This window comes from Oxyura jamaicensis, chromosome 2 (genome assembly GCF_011077185.1).
Source record: "Oxyura jamaicensis isolate SHBP4307 breed ruddy duck chromosome 2, BPBGC_Ojam_1.0, whole genome shotgun sequence".
NCBI classification, from domain to species: Eukaryota; Metazoa; Chordata; class Aves; order Anseriformes; family Anatidae; genus Oxyura; species Oxyura jamaicensis.
Window position 1 is genome coordinate 20,359,924 of NC_048894.1, and position 20,830 is coordinate 20,380,753.

General features: G+C 36.0%; 1 protein-coding gene across 1 annotated transcript in view; it reads right to left on the reverse strand.

Moving 5' to 3' along the window:
- Window positions 1–20,830, reverse strand: part of MALRD1 (MAM and LDL receptor class A domain containing 1) — a 283,122-nt gene that overhangs the window by 60,652 nt on the left and 201,640 nt on the right. The window contains exons 33-34 of the mRNA XM_035319205.1: window positions 20,118–20,319; window positions 2,405–2,680 (exon numbers count right to left, since the gene is read on the reverse strand). Coding sequence (XP_035175096.1) covers window positions 2,405–2,680; window positions 20,118–20,319 — 478 coding nt within the window. The remainder of the gene's footprint in view (window positions 1–2,404; window positions 2,681–20,117; window positions 20,320–20,830) is intronic.

The following is a 20,830-nucleotide window of genomic DNA, read 5'->3' on the forward strand; positions in this document are numbered from 1 at the left end:
AATGTGCTCTTCACCATAATTGTCAGTGAGAAGAGGGATGGCCAAGTAGAACATCTATAACTGGTAAACAATTCCAAGATTTTTTTGTTAAAAGCAGCTTGTAACGAAGTCTACCATGTTAGTAGGTATAATACGGTATTAATACTGTACAACTTAACTGCTGAGTAAACTCTACAGGAAATTCTGCCTGCATAAATCTCTAAATCATGCAGAAAAGCATTCCTGTGGTAGAAATGGTGGTTGTAGTAGAGATCTGACTAAAGCATTTTTGTTTGTTTTTCTTTGTGTTGGCCTACTTTTGCACTTTATACTTAATTTTTGCAGGACATAGAAGATAAATCTCTCTGATGAATTCCTGGAATCAGAAGAGACCTGGCATACGCACAATGGAAGATGTCAATAATTCCTGAATTTAAATTTTCTTAAATTATCTGGAAGACATGATCTTCACCAAGAAAAAAAAAAACTCACAGCCTGCTGCTGGAATCCTACTCTGTGTTCATAACTGCTTAAGAAAAAGAATAAATCAATTTCAGGTCTCTCCAAGAAGGAACCTCACAGTCTATTATTATAGTACACATAGGCTGGAGTTACTAGCACAGCACTCAATGATTTTATAGATTATGCAAATATTTCAATATCTAACAAATTCTGTTTAGTCTATTTCCTGTTCCTCTCTCTCACTTTTCCCCATCAACAAACTTACATGGCATTTCACAAGTTAAAAGTAGACAGCTAGAGATGAAATGCTGTGCTTTCATAGCGTATACATTTTGGTGGGAGAACTGAGTGCATGACAGTAATCAGCTTTTCACTGATTCCATTCCAAACCACCACTAACCACTTACTTTTACTTTGCCCTGCAACCAATATCTTCATAGAAAAACATAAGTTGCTGCTTTTGTATTCCCATCTCATATGGTCAAAACTTACAGGTTTGTGTCATCAAAACTGAATATTGGAGTAGCAATGTGATTACAGATGTAACAGAGTTCCCACCTCACATCCAAGGTTTATAATAACTACAGAGAATTTTTGTTCTTTGAATAGACCAGGAGTTCATTTCCCCTCATTCTCTGGGCGTTGCTTAGAAGTCAAAGGCAATTAAATGATATCTCAGTTGTTTGGAAGTACACATTAGCTACTGTGGTCTGGCATTGGGATGTACATGTAATGGGTTACAGCAGAGAGGTCTCGATGAGGGGAGGGGCTAAGGAGGAAACAGAATTGAACGGAGATGTGTACTTGATCTTTAGGGCAAGTAGAATTTCCACATGTTTTTGGGGCACACAGACTTTAAGGTCTCTTAAAAAATCTTATTTTTCACCACCAAAACTATGTATACAGATAAGCTGCAAAGTCCATGCTATGTATATAGAGGCATTTTTAAAATAAATTGCTTGTGTACTGTCTTACATGTATAATCAGTAGTTTTGATCCAAATGATTAAAGAACTGTTATTTCTAGCCTACTGGAAACTGATATTTTACTAATTGTTTTAATTCCAATCAGGTGAAAAATAAAAAGTTAAAAAAAAAAAAAAAAAAAAAACAACTTGCAGAATTAAAAGATTAGAAAAGAATGCTCTCCTATCTATAAAAAAATGATGTAGCTAATTATTTTGGCTTTCCTGTAAAGAAACATCTGGTCAAGCATTGATACAGGCTTCCTATAGAGGTGGTTGATGCCCCATATTTATTGGTGTTCAAGACATTTAGACAATGCCCTCAATAATGTACTTTAACTTTCAGTTAGCCCTGAAGAGGTCACGTAGCTGAACCAGATCATCTTTGAAGGTCTCTTCCAACTGAATTATTCAATTTGGCTTCAGTTCATCTGCCAAAAATGAAATATTTTGAAATGGGCAGATGCTCTCTTTTGTGTCTATCTGAAACTTCATGGTGTCTCTTTATAGTTACAGTAGAAAGCCTGTTATTCTTGTGTTTTATTGTGGGCCATTCTCCTTGGTCAGGGCACAGGTTGCTGCTACTAGATGAACAGACTTGCTTTTGAAATCCTTGAAAGAACAGGAGTTACATGAATGGTACTGAATTGCAGAAATCTCTCTGTCATGTTGTAAAAAGACGAGGCAATGAAAATGCAACTCACTCATCTATGGAAAATAGTGGAAGCGCTTTCAATTATTAACAAAAATACAATGCAAACATTTTCAAGCATTTGTCAAAGTCGATAGCCAGGGAATAAGAAAGCACAAACAAAATTGTTTGCAGATGTAGAGCGTCTCTCCAGGTAACACATTATAGGCAATATAAACAATGCTTTTTCTTGACTAGAGAATAACAAATTCTACACTACATTATGTTGCTCTTTTTCATGTCACTGTTTTAGGAAAGAAAGTTAGCATGGTAGCATGGCTATAACTGTAGCAATGAAAGTAACTTACAGCAGCCAACTTCATCTTCGTTAAGGGGGCAATCAGGCACACCATCGCATATCAGGAGGGCTGGGATGCAGCCTTTGGAAGGACAAAGGAACTCCATTTGTTTGCAGGAGTTCGGAGATACAGTGGAAGGGGTCCTTGTGGGACAGTTCATTTCATCACTTCCATCCACACAATCTTGAACACCATTACATTTTGCATCCAGGGACAAACACTGCTGCACATATGCACACGTGAACTGGTCACTGCTGCAAGCTGGAGGCCGTGGTTCAGCTGGTCCTACAGTGAAAAAAAACAAAGCCCAGAAAGGAATACTTATTGGTTATCTTCTTTCAATAATCACCTATACTGCCTCTGAGAAGTGTATAGGCACTGCTGGGAAGGCAGCTGATTTTGAATATAAAGTCTTTAAAAAAAGTGAAGTAACTTGTATAAACGCACAGCTCCTAAGCAGAACACTATTAAAACACATACTTTGTCATGTTGTACTAACTACATTGCTGCTGTTGCAGTATTTGGCTTCTAAAGCTCAAATCCAGCATTTCTTGTGATTGCATTATTTCTTCTGCCAAATTTGTATAGAAAGGTTAATACCAAAGTATTAGGGAAACTTACTGGTAGCAGGAAAAGATTAAAAATATTCTTGAAACCCCTCAAGTTCTTCCTCTATTTGTATACTGAATGGATAAAAAAATATTCAAAAACCATGTATGATCAACAAGGAATTTATTTCATACAAAGCTGTTATCCACAGTAAGGTCTGAACCATCAGCAAAGTAAGAAACAAAGATTTTTTACTAATAATTTATTATCATTTGGATTCTATAGCTTTGCTTGACTTGATAGAGAATTAAATCAAATAAATGACTAGGTAACATTTTCCAGAGCACAACTGAAAACAAGACAAAATTATTTTTAAATTAAAAAAAATAACTTATTCAGACAACTGACAAAGGCAGAAGTGTTCAATTTTTGCTTGCTGGAAAAAATACCAGAAAAAAATGAACAAACAAATAAACAACAATAACAACAACAAAACTTTCTGGAATCATTTACACAAATTAATTGAAGACATTTAAGCTCCCCTTTCTTCCTACAAAAATCACTGCAACTGAATGTTACCGGCAGAAACATCAGAACTATTTGTGAAAGCTGAATTCTAAGAAGCTGCTTATGCTGACCTTATGTTCTTCACACTACCAGTGTCTCCCAGGGGAGAAATTTGACTTTGTTGTAGTTTTGTTCTGTTTTTTTGATGTGGAAAAAAAATAAAAAAAAAAAAAAAATAAATAAACTCTAGAATTTCATCGTATGCATTTAATCTTTTTCTAGGTGAATTTGTGACAGATGAGTAAAGAAACTATTAATATCATAATCGTAAGCAACAAGGGAAAGACAAATTTATTTCACCACCTTTGAAAAAGATAGTAGGATGCTAAAGAGCAGATCAAATGCAAAAGTTCATGGGTGGGTCTTAGCTTGTCTTTTGAGAAGGTGCAAGCATTGCCCTCTAACCTCAGAAGTCAATTGCTACAGCTGCATGAAGATAGGACACACTGTAAGGGAATACATAGATTTTTGCATTATTTTGCTACTTTTAATCCAATCGGCATAGGATTCTGTACATTCTGTGCTACCAGGATGCAGTTTTACAGTGGGAGAACTTTGCTGAAACATCCTCTGTTTATAAAATAACTGTATCATGAATATCAATAGTATTTTGGCCAAAGATGAATTGCTAATATATTCAGATAAAGTGAATACATAATATTAGTTTACCATCTTGTCTCTAGCAAAACAATTACAAGGAAGAAGAGCTCAAACTCTGCTGTCTAACATTGACCCTTACAAGCTTAGCAATCCCTTATCTTCATGTTGAGTCAGATAATCACAAATGAATAGCTTCATACAATATTCCTGATATCATTTTATACTGATAGTATAAATTCATGCTGCCAGAAAATATGTATGTCATACATTGGTCATAATATGCACATAAAACAACAATAATGGATTTTGACACAGTAAAAGTAATAACATACTGATTATTTTTTTTTGCTTGTTTGAATTCAGAATTAAGTCATAAATCCCCTAAAGGCATGTACTTTTAAAAGGGATGAAAAAGATTACATTCATGATGTGTTCTATAAATGTGTTACTCAAAAAATTACTTTCATTTTTCACTTATGCTACTTCAAAAGGAATATGAAAGTTGTCTCTAGATAGTTAATTATAGAAATTTTAATAACACACTGAATTTATTTTTAAATGATTTTTGTTCATTTGTTTGTTTGTTTGTTTAACTGTTGGTCCTATGTTTTAGCAAATCTTTTCAAAAAATGAATTATTTTATAATCTTAGTTTGTATTTTCTCTGGAAAAAAAAATGGAATTATGATATTAGATAACTATATTTTTAATTTGTTACCTCTGACCCTTTTTGTCATAGTACCTAGGAAGTATTTAAGAAGTGAAAATGACTTAAGCTTCAGTCAGTTCCACTAAGGGATACACTTCTGCATAGTTCAGTTTTAATTTGCCTGTGCTTGTTCTGTTACAGCACAAATTAACACCACACAATTTCTTAATAAATTGCAACTATACTGTTAATACATACAATACATACAATACAAATATACTGTTAATACATACTTTCCTATGGTCACTTACTGCAGGAAAAATTGTATTTATAGAACATTTGTGAGTATTTTTAACACACTTTGTTTTCCTATAACTGTCATATTAGTTATATGTTTGCTAGTAGGTTTTTACCTGAGTTTGTTCTGCAATAAAATTTTAAATCTATTCTTAAATCAATAATGCTTGAATGTGTTGTTACGAATCTGGTCCTGTGTGTTAAACTATCTTCAGGCTTTTGTAGCACTGAGCAGTTTAGCTTTATGATCTCAATCATAAAAAGTGCACATGCATGTAAATGACCCCTTACTCAATTCAGTAGTTAAGCAAATGCTTGAGTGTTTTATTAAATGGGGGATTATTATTTTTTTTTCTGTCATGATTCCATATTGTTGTTAGAAAATAATGCACAGAGACAAATTCTTCCTGACTTGCACACCAATTATTTTAGCGTGCAGTATTCACCAAGAGCAGTGAAGATGTCTTTACAGTGAAAGTTACATTAGGGGTAAGGTTACCAAGGGTCGTGTTAACTCTGTTTCATGTTTTCAGTACATTCATAAACATCCAAAGCAATATCCTGAAATCAGCAAAATCATTTTGGATCGTAAATAAGATGGGAACATATCTGGAAGGCCACAAGAATATCATCTTGTTTACTATGTCACATTACGTATCAGTTAGTTCTTGTCTACTTGGTTTCAGATTCACTATGAAAATTGCTCTGGATAACAGTCTATAAATTATTACAGTTGGTGTGATCTGCAAAAACTGTATGTCTGAGTTGAATCTAGTTTCTTTACATAAAGTAGGCAATATTATTTCTTAATTATAAATTGTCTGCTTTAAAGAAATTAAAATTTATAAAACATTAATTAGTATTTATCTAACAGTTAAAACTGACTAATTGGAAATATAAAAATCTAGAAAATCATTAACTAATTCCAATCTGAAAAGAAATTGTAAGCAACATATCGTTAATGCAAAACTAAGTACTTGCATTTAAAGCTGCTATCTATGTAGTCATTTATATTAGGCTCATTGTTGCAGTATCTGCTGTTGACATGTTTCATTCTTAACAACGGCAATATTCATTCCGTTTCCTTGCTGCTGGGAAGATTTGAACTAAAATGTTAACACTCCAATGTGGTTTGCAGGGAAAAATGAGCTGGCACTAATGAAAGACTCCTAATAAATATCACTGTCCTGAGTTGCACTCACCATGCTCAGCCTTAGAAGCTAATTTTAAACTTCAACATATACTTGAGTACTATATCCAGTCTGTAGATATGTAGATATATATGACAGTCATGCAAACAATATAACAATATATAAATATATATATATATTTTCAGTACTAATTATGCTATCCATCTGTGGCTCATAGGCCATTTCAGTAACTTAAAATCATACGATTCAGAAATTGCCTAACACTGGCATGCCAGAAAAATATTTCCCTCACCTTTCGGCAAGTGTGGAAAAGATGTTCCCAATCCACCACTCATCTCTTTAGCGATGTGTGGCTCTAATTTTCAGACCACATTCAGGAGTGGGAGAGATATTGTACAGGTTACTTAAAAAAAAAAAAAAAAAAAAAAAAAAAGTATCTATTTGAAGCTGTTTAAGGATTTGGAGATAAATCTACTGACAGTGGCATGTTCTAAGGAACACAGGATAAAAGCTTAGCTTTCTGAATCCAACCTGCATGATCACTGAAAACCAGGACTGGAGATACTCAGGAATACTTTTAGCATTAGCACACAGATGAAAAGCAGACTAATCAAAAACAATTTCAGAGAAAATAACCTCTGCTCTTCTGAACACTGAGTTTGGATTTAGATCTGCAGGAGAACAGCAGCAAATTGCTGAAGTTCCATTATAGCTAAAGGAATCATGATTTTTTTAAGTAGCAAGCTTAGTACATGTATTTATTTTTACATTGCACTATATATTTTTTTTACATTTATTTTTATGTTGTATATGGCAAATTATCAAAATTAAAAGGTTTTTAAAAGTTCATATAAAATCTACTTGTATTTCATAAAAAGACATTTTAATTATGAGCTTACAATTGGGTCCTAAAATCCTTTGTGAAAATTACTCATGCAACTGTGTTTGGTGAGTAATAACTTAAGGACCAAGAAATGCTTCCCTACCAGCATCCTTACACATCAAAGATAAATTGGGTAGCTGAGTGTGGTGGTTTCACACTGATGGCTGGCTAAACTCCACCACACTGCTCACTCACTTGCCTTCTTCAAAGGAATTAGGGGAGAAAATACAACGAAAAAGCACTCAAGGGCTGAGATAAGGAGAGGGAGATTGCTCACCAATTACCATTGCAGGCAAAACAGACTCAAGGACATTAATGTAATTTATTGTCTATTACTAAAATACTAGAGTAGCAAGAATTTAAAAGAAAACTAAAAACACATCCCCCCCCCAACAACCTTCCCCCCTCCCTCCCCCACCGTCTCCTAACTCCTTCCCTTGAATGGCACAGGGGAAATGGGGAATGGGGCCTGCAGTCAGTCACTAACACAATTTCTGCCACTCCTTCATGGTCACTCTCTGCCCCTGCTCCATGTGGGGTCCCTCCCACAGGATGCAGGGGCTGCCACAGGCTGCAGGTCTTAAGAACTGCTCCCACATGGCTCCTGCATGGGCTCCTCTCCACGGGCTGCAGCTCAGGCCTGGGGCCTGCTCCTGCGGGGGTTCTCCACGCGCTGCAGCCTCCTCCAGGCCACATCGACCTGCTCCACCAGGGGCTCCTCCATGGGCTGCAGTATGGAGATCTGCTCCATGTGGGACCCATGGGCTGCAGGGGGACAACCTGCTCCACCAGTGGCCTCTCCACAGGCTGCAGGGGAACTTCTGCATGCCTGGAGCACCTCCTGCCCTCCTTCTGCACTGACCTTTGGGTCTGCAGGGCTGGTTCTTACTCTCCTCTCTCAAGGCAGTTTCTTCTTCTCTGGTTGTTTTTTCTTTTTCCCCTCCTTCAATCTGTTCTCACTGAGGTCCAACCATCCTGGCTCACTGGTTTGTCTCTGACCAGCATTGGATACTTTTTGGAGTTGACTATAGCTGGCTCTGATCTGACATGGGGCAGCTGCTGGGCTCTGCTCACAGAGGCCATCCCTGCATCCCCCCACTGCTTTGAAAACCCTGCCATGTAAGCCCAATACACTGAGATACATGCAAAATCAAAAACCTGGAACAACTGCTTCATGAAGTGCAATAACTGCAGCTGAATATACCTGTATTGCCTTGTTGTCATATAAAATGGGCGCTCTTATGAATGTTTTTATATCACTGTGTTAATCATCAAAACATCTGTTACACTAAATAGAGTTTTGGAGCTGATGTTTTGGGATGATTTACAGTGTGAAAAGTCTCCTGTGAATGAAGTGCTCATGGTCAACAACACAATTCCATACTCATGGGATGGGGATTTATGAAATACTTATGCAATGTTTGATGAACATTTTCGGTATACAGATGCTTTGTTGCACTGTTGTCTTTGTCATCTATGGAGTGTGACTGGGCAAATGGTATTGATGCTGCTTCCTGACTGCATGCCAAGCTTCAACATGTGACACAAGTCCTGCCACAGGAAACAGCATAGCTGCTATTTCCCAAATGGTAATATAAAACGATAGTATAAATGTTCATATTACACAGTCGTTTGCACAGCCAGAAACATACAAACATACTTAAATTACATGAAACGACCTCCATGACATGCATTTCTTTTCTGTCTTCCTTATTCAGATTCAGATTATTCCTGCAGAGTAAGTAGGTCTCCATATTTTCAGGTATCATCTATTAACAGTGAATTCTAATTAATACTAGTAGACATTGGCATTAAAATCAACACCAGAAAGCATGAAATAATGTTACCACACACTATTATGCAGCATAAGCTCAGTTGTGTGAGAGCTTGCTTTAAAGTCCATTTAGGTAAATGGGCAGACATTGATTTTAATGGGTCTTGCATACGACCCTTGAAAACTAACAACCTGTGTGATACATTTGCATAAGTAGTTTGCCGACTAAATCTAATAAAAACTGCAGACCTATCAACTGTAGCTAAAAGAGTCAAAAATAAACCCCTCCAGCAGTTTCCATTAGACAAGAGTATAAATTAATTTTAGACCCAATCCAGTGCATTAATTAAGTTGAAGTAAGAGGCAGTCTTCACTTTCACTTCAGTACATGCTGGATCAGGGCATGAAATCAGCCTATTCAAGGTGGCTGCAAGGAAGCAACCTTTTTTAAAAAAGTTCAATGCACTGAACTTGTTCAAAGACTTTTACAAGCTGTCCATGAGCCTTTATCTATGTAAGTTAGGCTTCTGCAACAAAATAAAATGTTCATGTCAAAGCTTAAAAAAAAAATCAAAATAAAAAGTTATGTGTATGTGGGGAATTGAGAATGGATAAATGAATATATAGTTCTCTTCCCCTTTTGAGAATGTAGACGTATAGGGCAGGTTTCTGGAAAAGAGCCCAGAAACTCTGTTACAAAGCCAAATTTAACAAAACCAGAACTTGTCCCAGTGACATCACAGTTTTATATATCTGTGCAGAATTGTGCAGAATATATTTAAAGGAATACTATTTGCATAAGAGAAAACACATAAGTAACATGCTGCTAGTAAAATCAAGCTACATAATTTCCACTCTATCTACCACTAAATATTGGAATTCACTTACTACCTATGAACAGCCATAGGAATATTTATCACATTTGTGCTAAGAGCAGTCCAGAAATTGCAAGCTATGCCTGTTATAATGCATTTATTTACTTATTAAGAGCAATGAAGAACTGGAGAAACTGTGAAGCTCTAGTTTCAAGCAAAGTGATAGGGGACAGGCCTAGAGTAGAGAAAAAAACAACTGGATATCAGGACAATTTTCATAGATGGAGTGGTAACACAATGCTATGCTATTTTTATTTTATTCTATTAATTTTTCAGGTTAACTTCTAATGAAAAGCAGTTTGTACAAGTACAAATTTATCATCACCTAATAGGAGTCTTGTGAAGAAAAACTATGGTAAACTCTTCATAATTTGATAAATCTGAGCTTTACTCTTGATGAGGAGAAAAGTAAGTCTGACCTAACGAAGAATCTGAGAATTTTCTTCTCTCCAACACAGTTTCATGAAAATAAGTATTTCTAATAATTATTTTTTTATGAACAAACTAAATATAAAACATCATCTCTCAGATCTGATTTTTTTTTTTTTTTAATTGTTGTGCATGTGTGTGTAAATAAATGAGACTATTCTAAAACACTATTAATAAATCTAAGGACATTTAATTTCTTAAAAAGCTTCCAGATTGACTCAGGAGATTTCAAGATTCTGGAAGTATTAGAAGGCAGGGAGAAACTGGATAATTTGGACAAATATGTTTATTTTTGGATACAATTGCATCCAGGACTTGCCACTAATTATGCTATTTTATGTTCTGTAACTGTCTCATCCTAGAAATATTTCCTACTTCTTTTCCTATGAAATTTGCAAAAATTGTGGCTTCACTGTCAGCTAGGCCTGTACACAGGAAGATACTGAAATAGGCTGAAGAATCTCTCTAAGGTGTTATTCTGCAACATTTTTTTTTCTCTTTAAAAATGCAGAAATGTCCTATTTCTGCCAAGCAAAGAGGATCTAAACCACATTCTTATTTTCAGGGTGAGACTAGTTAACTAGAGAAACTATTCACAAATATCCCCAGTCTTCTATCACTTCTTCCTTGTTTCTCTCTTCTACTCCTTTGTTTTACAGGTAGACTCCCCCAGCAGCTTCCCTCGACTCATCTCTTGCTCTTGAGGAAAGAAACTCCCTGAGCTCTCAATCTGAGAGAGAATTCTGCTACACTACAGCATGAGCAGACAAGCTAACAGTGATTCCCTTGGTTCTGCAATTTAAAGAAATCAGAAAGTCTCCTCTACAGTGTTTTTCCCCGTGATCTAATGCAGTAGTATGAGCCACTCAGATAGTTAACCATTCCAATGTCTCCTGCACTCACGCTCAGGGAGTTTCAGAGGTAGATTATCAACTCCCTCTAAGCTTTTGTCAGATGAGCTCTGCTCTGCTGCAGAATTTTCTATCACTTCACACACACACACAGCCTTCACTATGGCATTTGGGGTTGATAGAATTATGAATTCAGGTATGAATTATGCTATTCTTATGAGACGTAGTGAAATTATATTTACTTAAAGGGCCCAAGAGCATTTAAAGTTATCTGTCACTTTTTTTCTAGGGTGATTATTTGGCTAGTTTGACCTGTAATACTTTTGCTGGTCTGCTAGTTAAGTAGAAACATTGTGTCAATGTTGTATTTTGGTTTTTGTTTAAATTCAGGATTATTTATTTTTCTGACTCTGAAAAGCCAAATTTTGGAGATTTCCAATCTGATGCCCAAAGATACAGGAATTATTTTGTCACTGTCTTTTTAGTTGGCAGTCTGGTTTTAGTTTTAGATATAGCATTATGCAATAGGCAGTAATTATGGAAATATTTTTGAAATATTTGGGCACAGTGTATAAGGTGTATAGAAAACCGCGTAATCAAGATAAATAATTCTGCATTCAGAGGAGTACCTGAATAGCATGCATGCAGAAAACCAGAAATTCAATTCTCTCTCATCTCTTTCTCTGTATTGGAGAAAAAAAAAAAAAAAAAAAAGCAGAGGGTCCTGTGAATTAAATAGGATTCAATAATTTGATTAAAGATTATGTCAATGTATATGAACACACAGATCTTGTTGGGAAGCAAATGCAAGTCTGTCAAGAAGAGCAGAGAAGGTTTATAGATATCTGGATTCAAAGAGTGTGTTCCATGAAACAGGGATAAAAAAAAAAAAAAAAAGAAAAAAAAGAAAAATCCTCAGTGTATGTTGGAGATAAATGAATAGATAATTATTAGCCAAGATGTTACAGAATTAGAATTTTGTAACAAATATGTGCCTTTTCTTTGTGGTTTCTAATCTGAAATGACAAGGGACTCAATTTCTGAAGAATGACTACTCAACATTTTCTGAAAATTAGATACCTTTAAGATAACACAGAGCAATTAAAATTTTAGTAGCTCAGAGCAATGGGCAAAATATCAGGGGAACCAGCACATGCAGTTCCCTTTGTTATATTCTTCCCCAGACATCCTTAGTTGGCCACTGCTGTGGACAGGTTATGGTACTAGCTGGACCTTTTTCATATGATGGCTGATCTGAAGTTCAGAACATATCTGTCCTAAATTTTGTGACTAAAATACAATTTCCTTTGTCACAGCTCTTCATTGCAACATTAGGGTTTGGGGTAGTGAGAAGCTGGTTTTGTTTTGTTTTGTTTTTAAAGTATTAGTTGGCTTGGGTTTGTGGAGCCAAATCCAGTCTTGTAATTCACAGATCCTGATATGCTTTTATTTACAACAAGTGAAAGCAATATTATTTAAAACTTTTGCAGAAGGTCTAGTTTGTATTTTGCTACAAAGCAATAGAAAGATTTGGACACATTACAGCATGTCAAAGCCATCTTTTCATCTAAGCGAAAGCAGTCAACAACCACTGATTTTACTGTACTTGAACACCTGCATGGCAGATCTCTGATCATTTTGTTGGTAACCTGTGTGGTGAAGTCAAGAACCATGACAACATTAGACAAAGGAGTATCTCACAGAAGTCTGGGAAACACCACAGAGTTTTGTGCAATTCCGTCATAATACACAGAGACAGCATGTTCTCCTGTCTGCACTGACTGCTTTCTATTATTTGAGTTGCCCCTTTATCTCCAATGTATCCTTATATAATGATATTTCCTGTTATACACACATCTTCCAGGTGAAAATGAAGCTGCAGTAGGGTACAGGAGGATAGTTGTAGCATTGGCAGTCCTTTTAATGTATTAAGCGGATAAGTTAAAAATAAATAAATACTTTTTAACATTTTGTAGAGGCAGGAATGTATGAAAAAAAAAGTAGAAAAGGGTCTAAAAATTATGATAAAAAGTAGTTCATGAAACAGAAGAAGAGGGAAAATACTTTAGAGCATTGAGCAGGAACAAGAAGTTAACTGTGAAAGAAGGCAGAAAAAAAGCAAATGAAAAATACAGTGTTAAGCAAAAGTTGAAGAGAGACGACAGGAACCCATTTAGATTTATTTTTCTTCAACTTGTTAGTTATTTCACTAAATAACATTGATACTGAACTGGTCATTATGAAAACCTGACATGGTGGAAAAGCAAATACTGTTTTCTCAAACACTCTGGAGGCTAGGGTACTGGATGATGTTTTCACTTCTGTTTATATCTGAGGTGCACCCAAATATTCATCTTTAAGTATCAGCTGAGCGTGTCTTTTTTGTTTTGTTTTTTAATAAATGAACACAAGGAAGTACTAGAATTTCTAAGTAGACGTATAAGTTCACAAAGGTGTTGCTAAAGAGGGGTTAGTAGAAGACTTCACTTCATGACAAGCCGCAGAAGCAGCCAGAGATGACTTTGTAGTGAGATTTATGTTCTACCAGCAGACAGTCTCCACTAACACTAATATTTTTGCTTGGGTGATCTTTGGAAGAGATCACAAAAGAAAATGTTTGTCTTTGTTTATGACAAAACGATGAATAGTCATGAGGCATAAATATTTATAAACAATCAAAATAGTTCTATATGCCTATATTTTATTAAGCAAGCCTTAAGATCCTGCTTTTGGTGCATAAAGGTGTGTGTAATTTATGAGTGTCTTGAGGGACCACTAGCACTTGAAATATTTGAGTTTGATGGGACTGGAAATGATGGCCACCTCACGGTACAACTGTAAATACAGAGAAAGTTGTCTCCTTTCTTCTGAAGTTCTGTAGCCATGTAATGTCAATCTCCCAGGTAGCATCAGTCTGTATAATTAAAAATTATTATCTGTAGAAACTGTGACAAGCCAAATGCAGATATGGCAAGCCAAATGTACTGTATATGAAGAACACTTGATAAACATGCTATTTCATGGATATAAATCAATATTGAGAGTGTAAAACATGCATGTATTTATTAATTAGGCTTAATGATTCTGTATTACCAGCCAGATAATTTCTTTAAAATATATTTACAACTTATTCACTTCCTGAGAAAACTCTCCCAATACATAAAAGCACTGTAACTAGTACCTCAACATTTAAGTAACACACACATTTTTCTTTCATTTACTTCTTCAATGAGTGAAGAAATATAGCATTCTGATTTATGTGAGTGAACTAAAGTTTGTGTGTTAGGCATCTTAATAAAGTTTTAATGTTAACTTGGGGATATAAATTTGGAAAAAGGTCATTTTAAGGATTTCTGTAATGCCTCCTATTTTAAGCTGAATTACAAGAGAAAGATATTAATAAAAACATCTGACTCAATACTTCAGTACTCTTGGTCCATCTGAAACTAGGAATGTAAGGATATTTTAACTTCTATTTTTAAAAATAAAATTATTAAATAAATTAAATAATCGAAATTCTAAACAGTTTAAAATCAAAATATATATAGAAATGGGTAACAATTAAGTTTTGCAGTCAATAAGATACACTGACTCCTTTATTAATTTTTTTCATTATTGGTGGAAAATATAAAGACTTCACAAACATTTATCAGCAGAAAATAGCTGACCTTGGAAATGGTAAGAGTACATCTCATTCAGCAGTTAATGCTGAACTACAGTAGATCCTGTGCTAGTGGCAGCTGGGACTGTAGCTTTCTCCATGCACAAGCATCAGCTACAAGTTACTTCTGCAGAAAACCAGGGACTAGCTTGATCACATTTTGTTCAAATGTTCAGAAATATTCTTCAATCTGAAGCAACTCATGGCTAATGAGAGCTGAGTACTTAAAGAAAAAAAATGTCATCTGAATTAGAGCTGCTGGTAATGCTTTATTGCTTAGAACTCCCAACTAGCTATATTGTGATTACTTCTATTTAGAACATATTGCCTGAGGAAACCCAAAGTAATTAAAGAAAAACTGAAAAATAAGTTTACAGAGAGGGGGGAAAAATCTTCAATAGTAAAGCTATTTTCTGAAAGAATACTACAAAAAACCTGTACTGCAGGTATACACATTTCTTTGAGATAAGTATTTGAATAAACATGAAGAGTAAAAATCAAAGCAGGTCTGGCAGTGGTGTAGGTAAACTTTCCCACCATTTCTGCTAAAGCAAAATGTTCTTGCTCAAATGTCTGCAAGAACCGCATACTGAACTCTCTTTACAGGGCAGTTATTTTGTACTATTTGCATGTCATTTCAAATTTTACTATCTCAATTTTTAAGTCATTAGTGAAAAATAGAGCTTCCTCCTGAGTAGCTACTCTTTGTCAAGCATATCTTTGTCTTGATTAAAGTGTCACAGTTCTGTTCTTCCTCCTAAACAACTGGATTTATTTCATTATACAGATTTTCTGTGGTTCTCTTGCCTCTTTGCAAGCACAGATTTGGCCCATTTAGCCAGCAAGTATGACTAGGAAAGTACATTGTTTGCAGTATAAAACTGTTAGAGAAATCAAAATTCAGAACATGTGCAAGTAATATCATCTAAATATTATTTCTGTTGTGGACGGAAGATGATATATCGAGTCACAAACTCACTAGGAGACTGCCTTTTGTTATACGATCTATTATTCTTTATTATTAGAATGGTTGAGAAATACACAGCTGGGCAACAGAAAGCATGACTATAACATTAGAGGAGGCTGGCTGGCAGAAAAAACTGGCAGAATTATCAGGGTGCACTGTGGAGTGGTTGGAGAGAGCAGAGAACGTTCAAGTACCTTGAGTTCAAGAAGTGTTTGGACAACACTCTCAGACATATGGCCTGTTTTTTTGTGTGGTCTTTTAGGGACCCAGTAGTTGGACTTGATGATTCTTGTGGGTCCCTTCCAACTCAGGACATTCTATGATTCTATGAGAACGTGTAGAGAATATGAAATTAGAAGGCCTGAGAATGGATGACTGGCTAAGCGAGGAACTGGAGATGCATTAACAAAACATGGAATTCTGGAAGCATCAGGATTGAGGAGGATGGATCTAGGATATTTAATGCAAACTGTAGGTAACAAATGGAAGTGTAAAGAAAAAAATATTGTAAGGAAAAAATATTGTGGAAGAGAATTTACAACAGAGTATGGAAAAGAGATGTTAAGTGACAGGAATTAAAAACCATGAAAAAGACTTCCTGCAACCAATTTTTGTTAATTGATGTCTTTCCAATAATCATTAAATACTAAATTATTTTCCAATAATTACTGTGTATATTCAGAATTTGTTAATTCATAGGAGAAGAAGCAACTGAGAGATATCAGAAAATATGACCTTCAGAAATTCTCTTAACCAAATTAATGCAAATTGGGAAAGATATTTTTTTGAGGAGTGGAGGGGGAGACAGGACAAAAAGGTGGGAGCATTATATTCTTCATTTATTTTAATATCAAATCATTTTGATATTCTTTATTGACTCTGGGGGAAAAACGAACAAACAAACAAAAACTTTCCTAGGCTGTTTTTAGGGTAATCTAATTTATGTCACTTTTGCAAGACGATTAAAAAAATAATAATATTTCATACAGAATTTGTGCAGAGATCTTACTTATAAAATCAACATAAAAATTCTCCAGTTTCTACAGAAGTGCATGCAAAGAGAAGCATCCTGCACTTAAGTTAAGCATGTCCACGAAGATCTTTTTCAGATAAGGCAACAATACTATAATGCAGAATACAGCAAGACTGCTATTTCGCTCTTGTAAGAACTGATTCCAGACTGATTACCAGCTTACCACAGAAAGGAACAAGTTGAACCCTGGAGACATCTGTGTGTTCTGCAACTGGACAAGGAGCCTAGATAACCAACTAAGACTATGTGATTTAATTTTAGGTGGCTGCATGTAGATAAAATGTTTTTGACTCATATTGGTTCCATAGGTAACCAATTTAGTTACTCATATTTGAATATTTTTGAATCATATTGGTTACTTCTATATAATTACCAATATAGCTAATAAGTTTTCATAATGTGAAAACTTTATTTTGAACTCAGTGACAGGGAAGCTCATGGAGCAGATTATCTTGAGCGTCATCATGCGGCACTTGCAGGGCAAGCCAGCGATCAGGCCCAGTCAGCATGGGTTTATGAAGGGCAGGTCCTGCTTGACAAACCTGATCTCCTTCTATGACAAGGTGACACGCTTAGTGGATGAGGGAAAGGCTGTGGGTGTGGTCTACCTTGACTTCAGCAAGGCTTTTGACACCATTCCCCACAGCATTCTCCTCAGGAAACTGGCTGCTCATGGCTTGGACTGGCATACGCTTCGTTGGGGTAAGAGCTGGCTGGATGGCAGGGCCCAGAGAGTTGTGGTGAATGGAGTCAAATCCAGTTGGAGGCTGGTCACTAGTGGAGTCCCCCAGGGCTCGGTACTGGGACCAGTCCTCTTTAACATCTTCATCAATGATCTGGACAAGGGGATTGAGTGCACCCTCAGTAAGTTTGCAGACAACACCAAGTTAGGTTCATGTGTCAATCTGCTCGAGGGTAGGAAGGCTCTGCAGGAGGATCTGGATAGGCTGGACCGATGGGCCGAAGCCAACGGTATGAAGTTTAAAAAGGCCAAGTGCCGGGTCCTACACCTGGGGCACAACAACCCCAAACAGAGCTACAGGCTGGGAGATGTGTGGTTAGAAAAGTTAGAAAACTGCCTGTCAGAGAAGGACCTGGGAGTGGTGGTTGATAGTCGGCTGAATATGAGCCAGCAGTGCACTCAGGCGGCCAAGAAGGCCAACAGCCTCCTGGCTTGTATAAGAAACAGCGTGGCCAGCAGGTCCAGGGAAGTGATTGTCCCCCTGTACTCAGCTCTGGTGAGGCCGCACGTCAAGTACTGCGTTCAGTTTTAGACCCCTCACTACAAGAAGGACATGGAGGTGCTCGAGCGAGTCCAGAGAAGGGCTACGAAGCTGGTGAAGGGTCTGGAGAACAAGTCTTACGAGGAGCGGCTCAGGGAGCTGGGACTGTTTAGCCTGGAGAAGAGGAGGTTCAGGGGCGACCTTATTGCACTCTACAGGTACCTTAAAGGAGGCTGTAGCGAGGTGGGGGTTGGTCTATTCTCCCACGTGCCTGGTGACAGGACAAGGGGGAATGGGCTAAAGTTGCGCCAGGGGAGGTTTAGGTTGGATATTAGGAAGAACTTCTTTACTGAACGGGTTGTTAGTCACTGGAATAGGCTGCCCAGGGAAGTGGTTGAGTCACCATCCCTGGAGGTCTTTAAAAGACGTTTAGATGTAGAGCTTAGGGATATGGTTTAGTGGAAGATTTGTTAGTGTTAGGTCAGAGGTTGGACTCGGTGATCTTGGAGGTCTCTTCCAACCTAGACAACTCTGTGATTCAGTGAATGTTTTCCTTATGATAAACCATATTTTCAAGGAGTACCGAGTACGACATAGGTAGATACTTGGAAATATTTTACAATGGGAAAATCTCTGAAGCCAATTAGAAAGTATTACTTCATAAAAATTACATTATTTCTATAACTACAATTTCAAGATACCTTAGCATACATTTTCCAAGGAAGACTTTTTTCCTCCCTCTGAATTCATGCTTGTTCATACTAAATTGCCAGAGTACCATATATATACAAACTTGCTTTATATACATTATTGAAATATATATATCAAAATATATCATTTGACATTTTCACTTTCTGTTCTGCTACATTTAAGCATTTTCATGCATAATAATTCTTAAGGTATGATTATCAGAAGTTATTAAGATAATAAGGATAGAACAAGCACTTGTTTATTTATGTGGTTTGCAGTTCATTGTACTGCATTCCAAAATAATATTTTCCTGAGCCTACTGGTGAGAAAATAAAAACTTCTGTTGATATTGAGATGGAGCAAATGCCACCTACTTAAACATATATTTCACTTGAAGTGTGAAATATATAAATCAGTGTGTGGTTAATTCTCCAAGGAGCTACTTAATCATCACAATAAGAAAAACAGTGTATTGAACAGATTCACAACTAATTTATACACAAGCTATCCTATCTGAACAATAATTTCTGTATAAATAGAAATGCCATTCAAGAGCATTTTAAAAACATCTGTATTACCTTTTATTTAGCCATAATCATTCCTTGTTGTTTCTTATGAATGAAAATCTACACAAGCTTTCTGTTTCTTCATCCCCTCCCCCTCTCCCTTTTCTCCCTAGAAAATGGGATAGCTGATATTCCTATCAGAATCCCGATTCACATGCATACTTTCTGTTTTAGAAAAAATAAATATGACATTATAAGGCATTAGAATATAACTCATTTTCTTTACAGAGTTCAAGTCACTTAACTTGTCTAGCAGAATTTAGATTATAAACTCTCAAAGAGCTTGATGACAAGGTGTGTTATACTTCTGAGATATTTGATGAAGACAAAAAAAGATACAAGAACTAATTTTCTTTTTGAATTAATTGTGAATCATTTTGATACTCATAAAACTCTTCCATCTCAAATTATGCCCTTCTTTGACTATTTTCATACAACAGAAAACTGTTACAGTTGAGTGATGATAAATCCCTTTTGAACATGCTTCATAAAAATACTTACAGGCCCTCAATGCCAGTAACGTACTTAGTTGCTATAATTAACGATACATTCAGATGCAAGTTTTAACACAAAACTGTCTTTTACAACCACAGGCAAATATGTTTATCCAGACATTGCATTCAACCAACAAATAGAATCACTCTGATAGGTATACTATCACCTTTCCTTTAGGGGAAAAAGCACTACTTAAAAATCTGCCCTGTGTGTTACATATGATAAATTTGATTTTTTTTCTCCTTTGCACATTTTTATTTCCTTAGAATGCACACCATTGCATGATCTTGCTGTTATTTCTCTTTGCTATTTTTTTAATGTGATGAAAATATAATAGTACTGCAGTTATTTAAAAAAGTAAAATCAAGACGTTTTATCTATGATACACAGATATATGAAATGCCCCAATTTTCCTATTCTTGAAAAGAAAATGGGTATTGTAAATATTTGTATAATAACATACCTCCATCCATACACTCTGGGGTGAAAGAAATATCATCGAGAGCAAATTCTGTGGGTTCACTCTGCCCCACTTCAGCTTCAAAAGCAACTCTGAAAGGGCTGTTACTGGAGAGGACCACATTTGCATACATCCATTTGTTTTCTTCATTTCTACTAGAAGACCACATAAGAATATCCATTCCATGTTCTTCAACCGTGTATACCTATTGACAATGAAAGAAATGCAACTGAATCAGCATTAAGAGACAGAGGAATGAAGCTAGCTGGAGTAACATAGCCTAAGCCAAATAGAGCAGCAAGCTGTGTAAGTAGTACTGACCTTCTTAAGTAAGATTCAAACCCACACCTGCACCTTTGCTAATGTTAGCTCAGCTGCAAGTAAAAAGGTACTCTGAAAAAAAAATAAATAAATACAAAGAACTGCTAATACATTCACTAATTGGAAAACCTACTATCTCAGCTGATAGAAGCTAACAAATAAAGGCCTAATGCAAATTTCATCTAAATATTGAAGAAAAGACTCAGAAGGTTCTAGAGCTATCCTTTCCTTTCTAAAGGGTGACCTTCTTATGGTTGTTAGACTGGGTGAAAATTTTAGAGACATAAATATGTATGCTCAGTATTCAGGATTTAAAGCTTGTAGTCCGGTAAAAATAATTTATAATACTATGTTTTGTGGTAAATTAACCCAAACATGTTTAGCAACAATAAAAA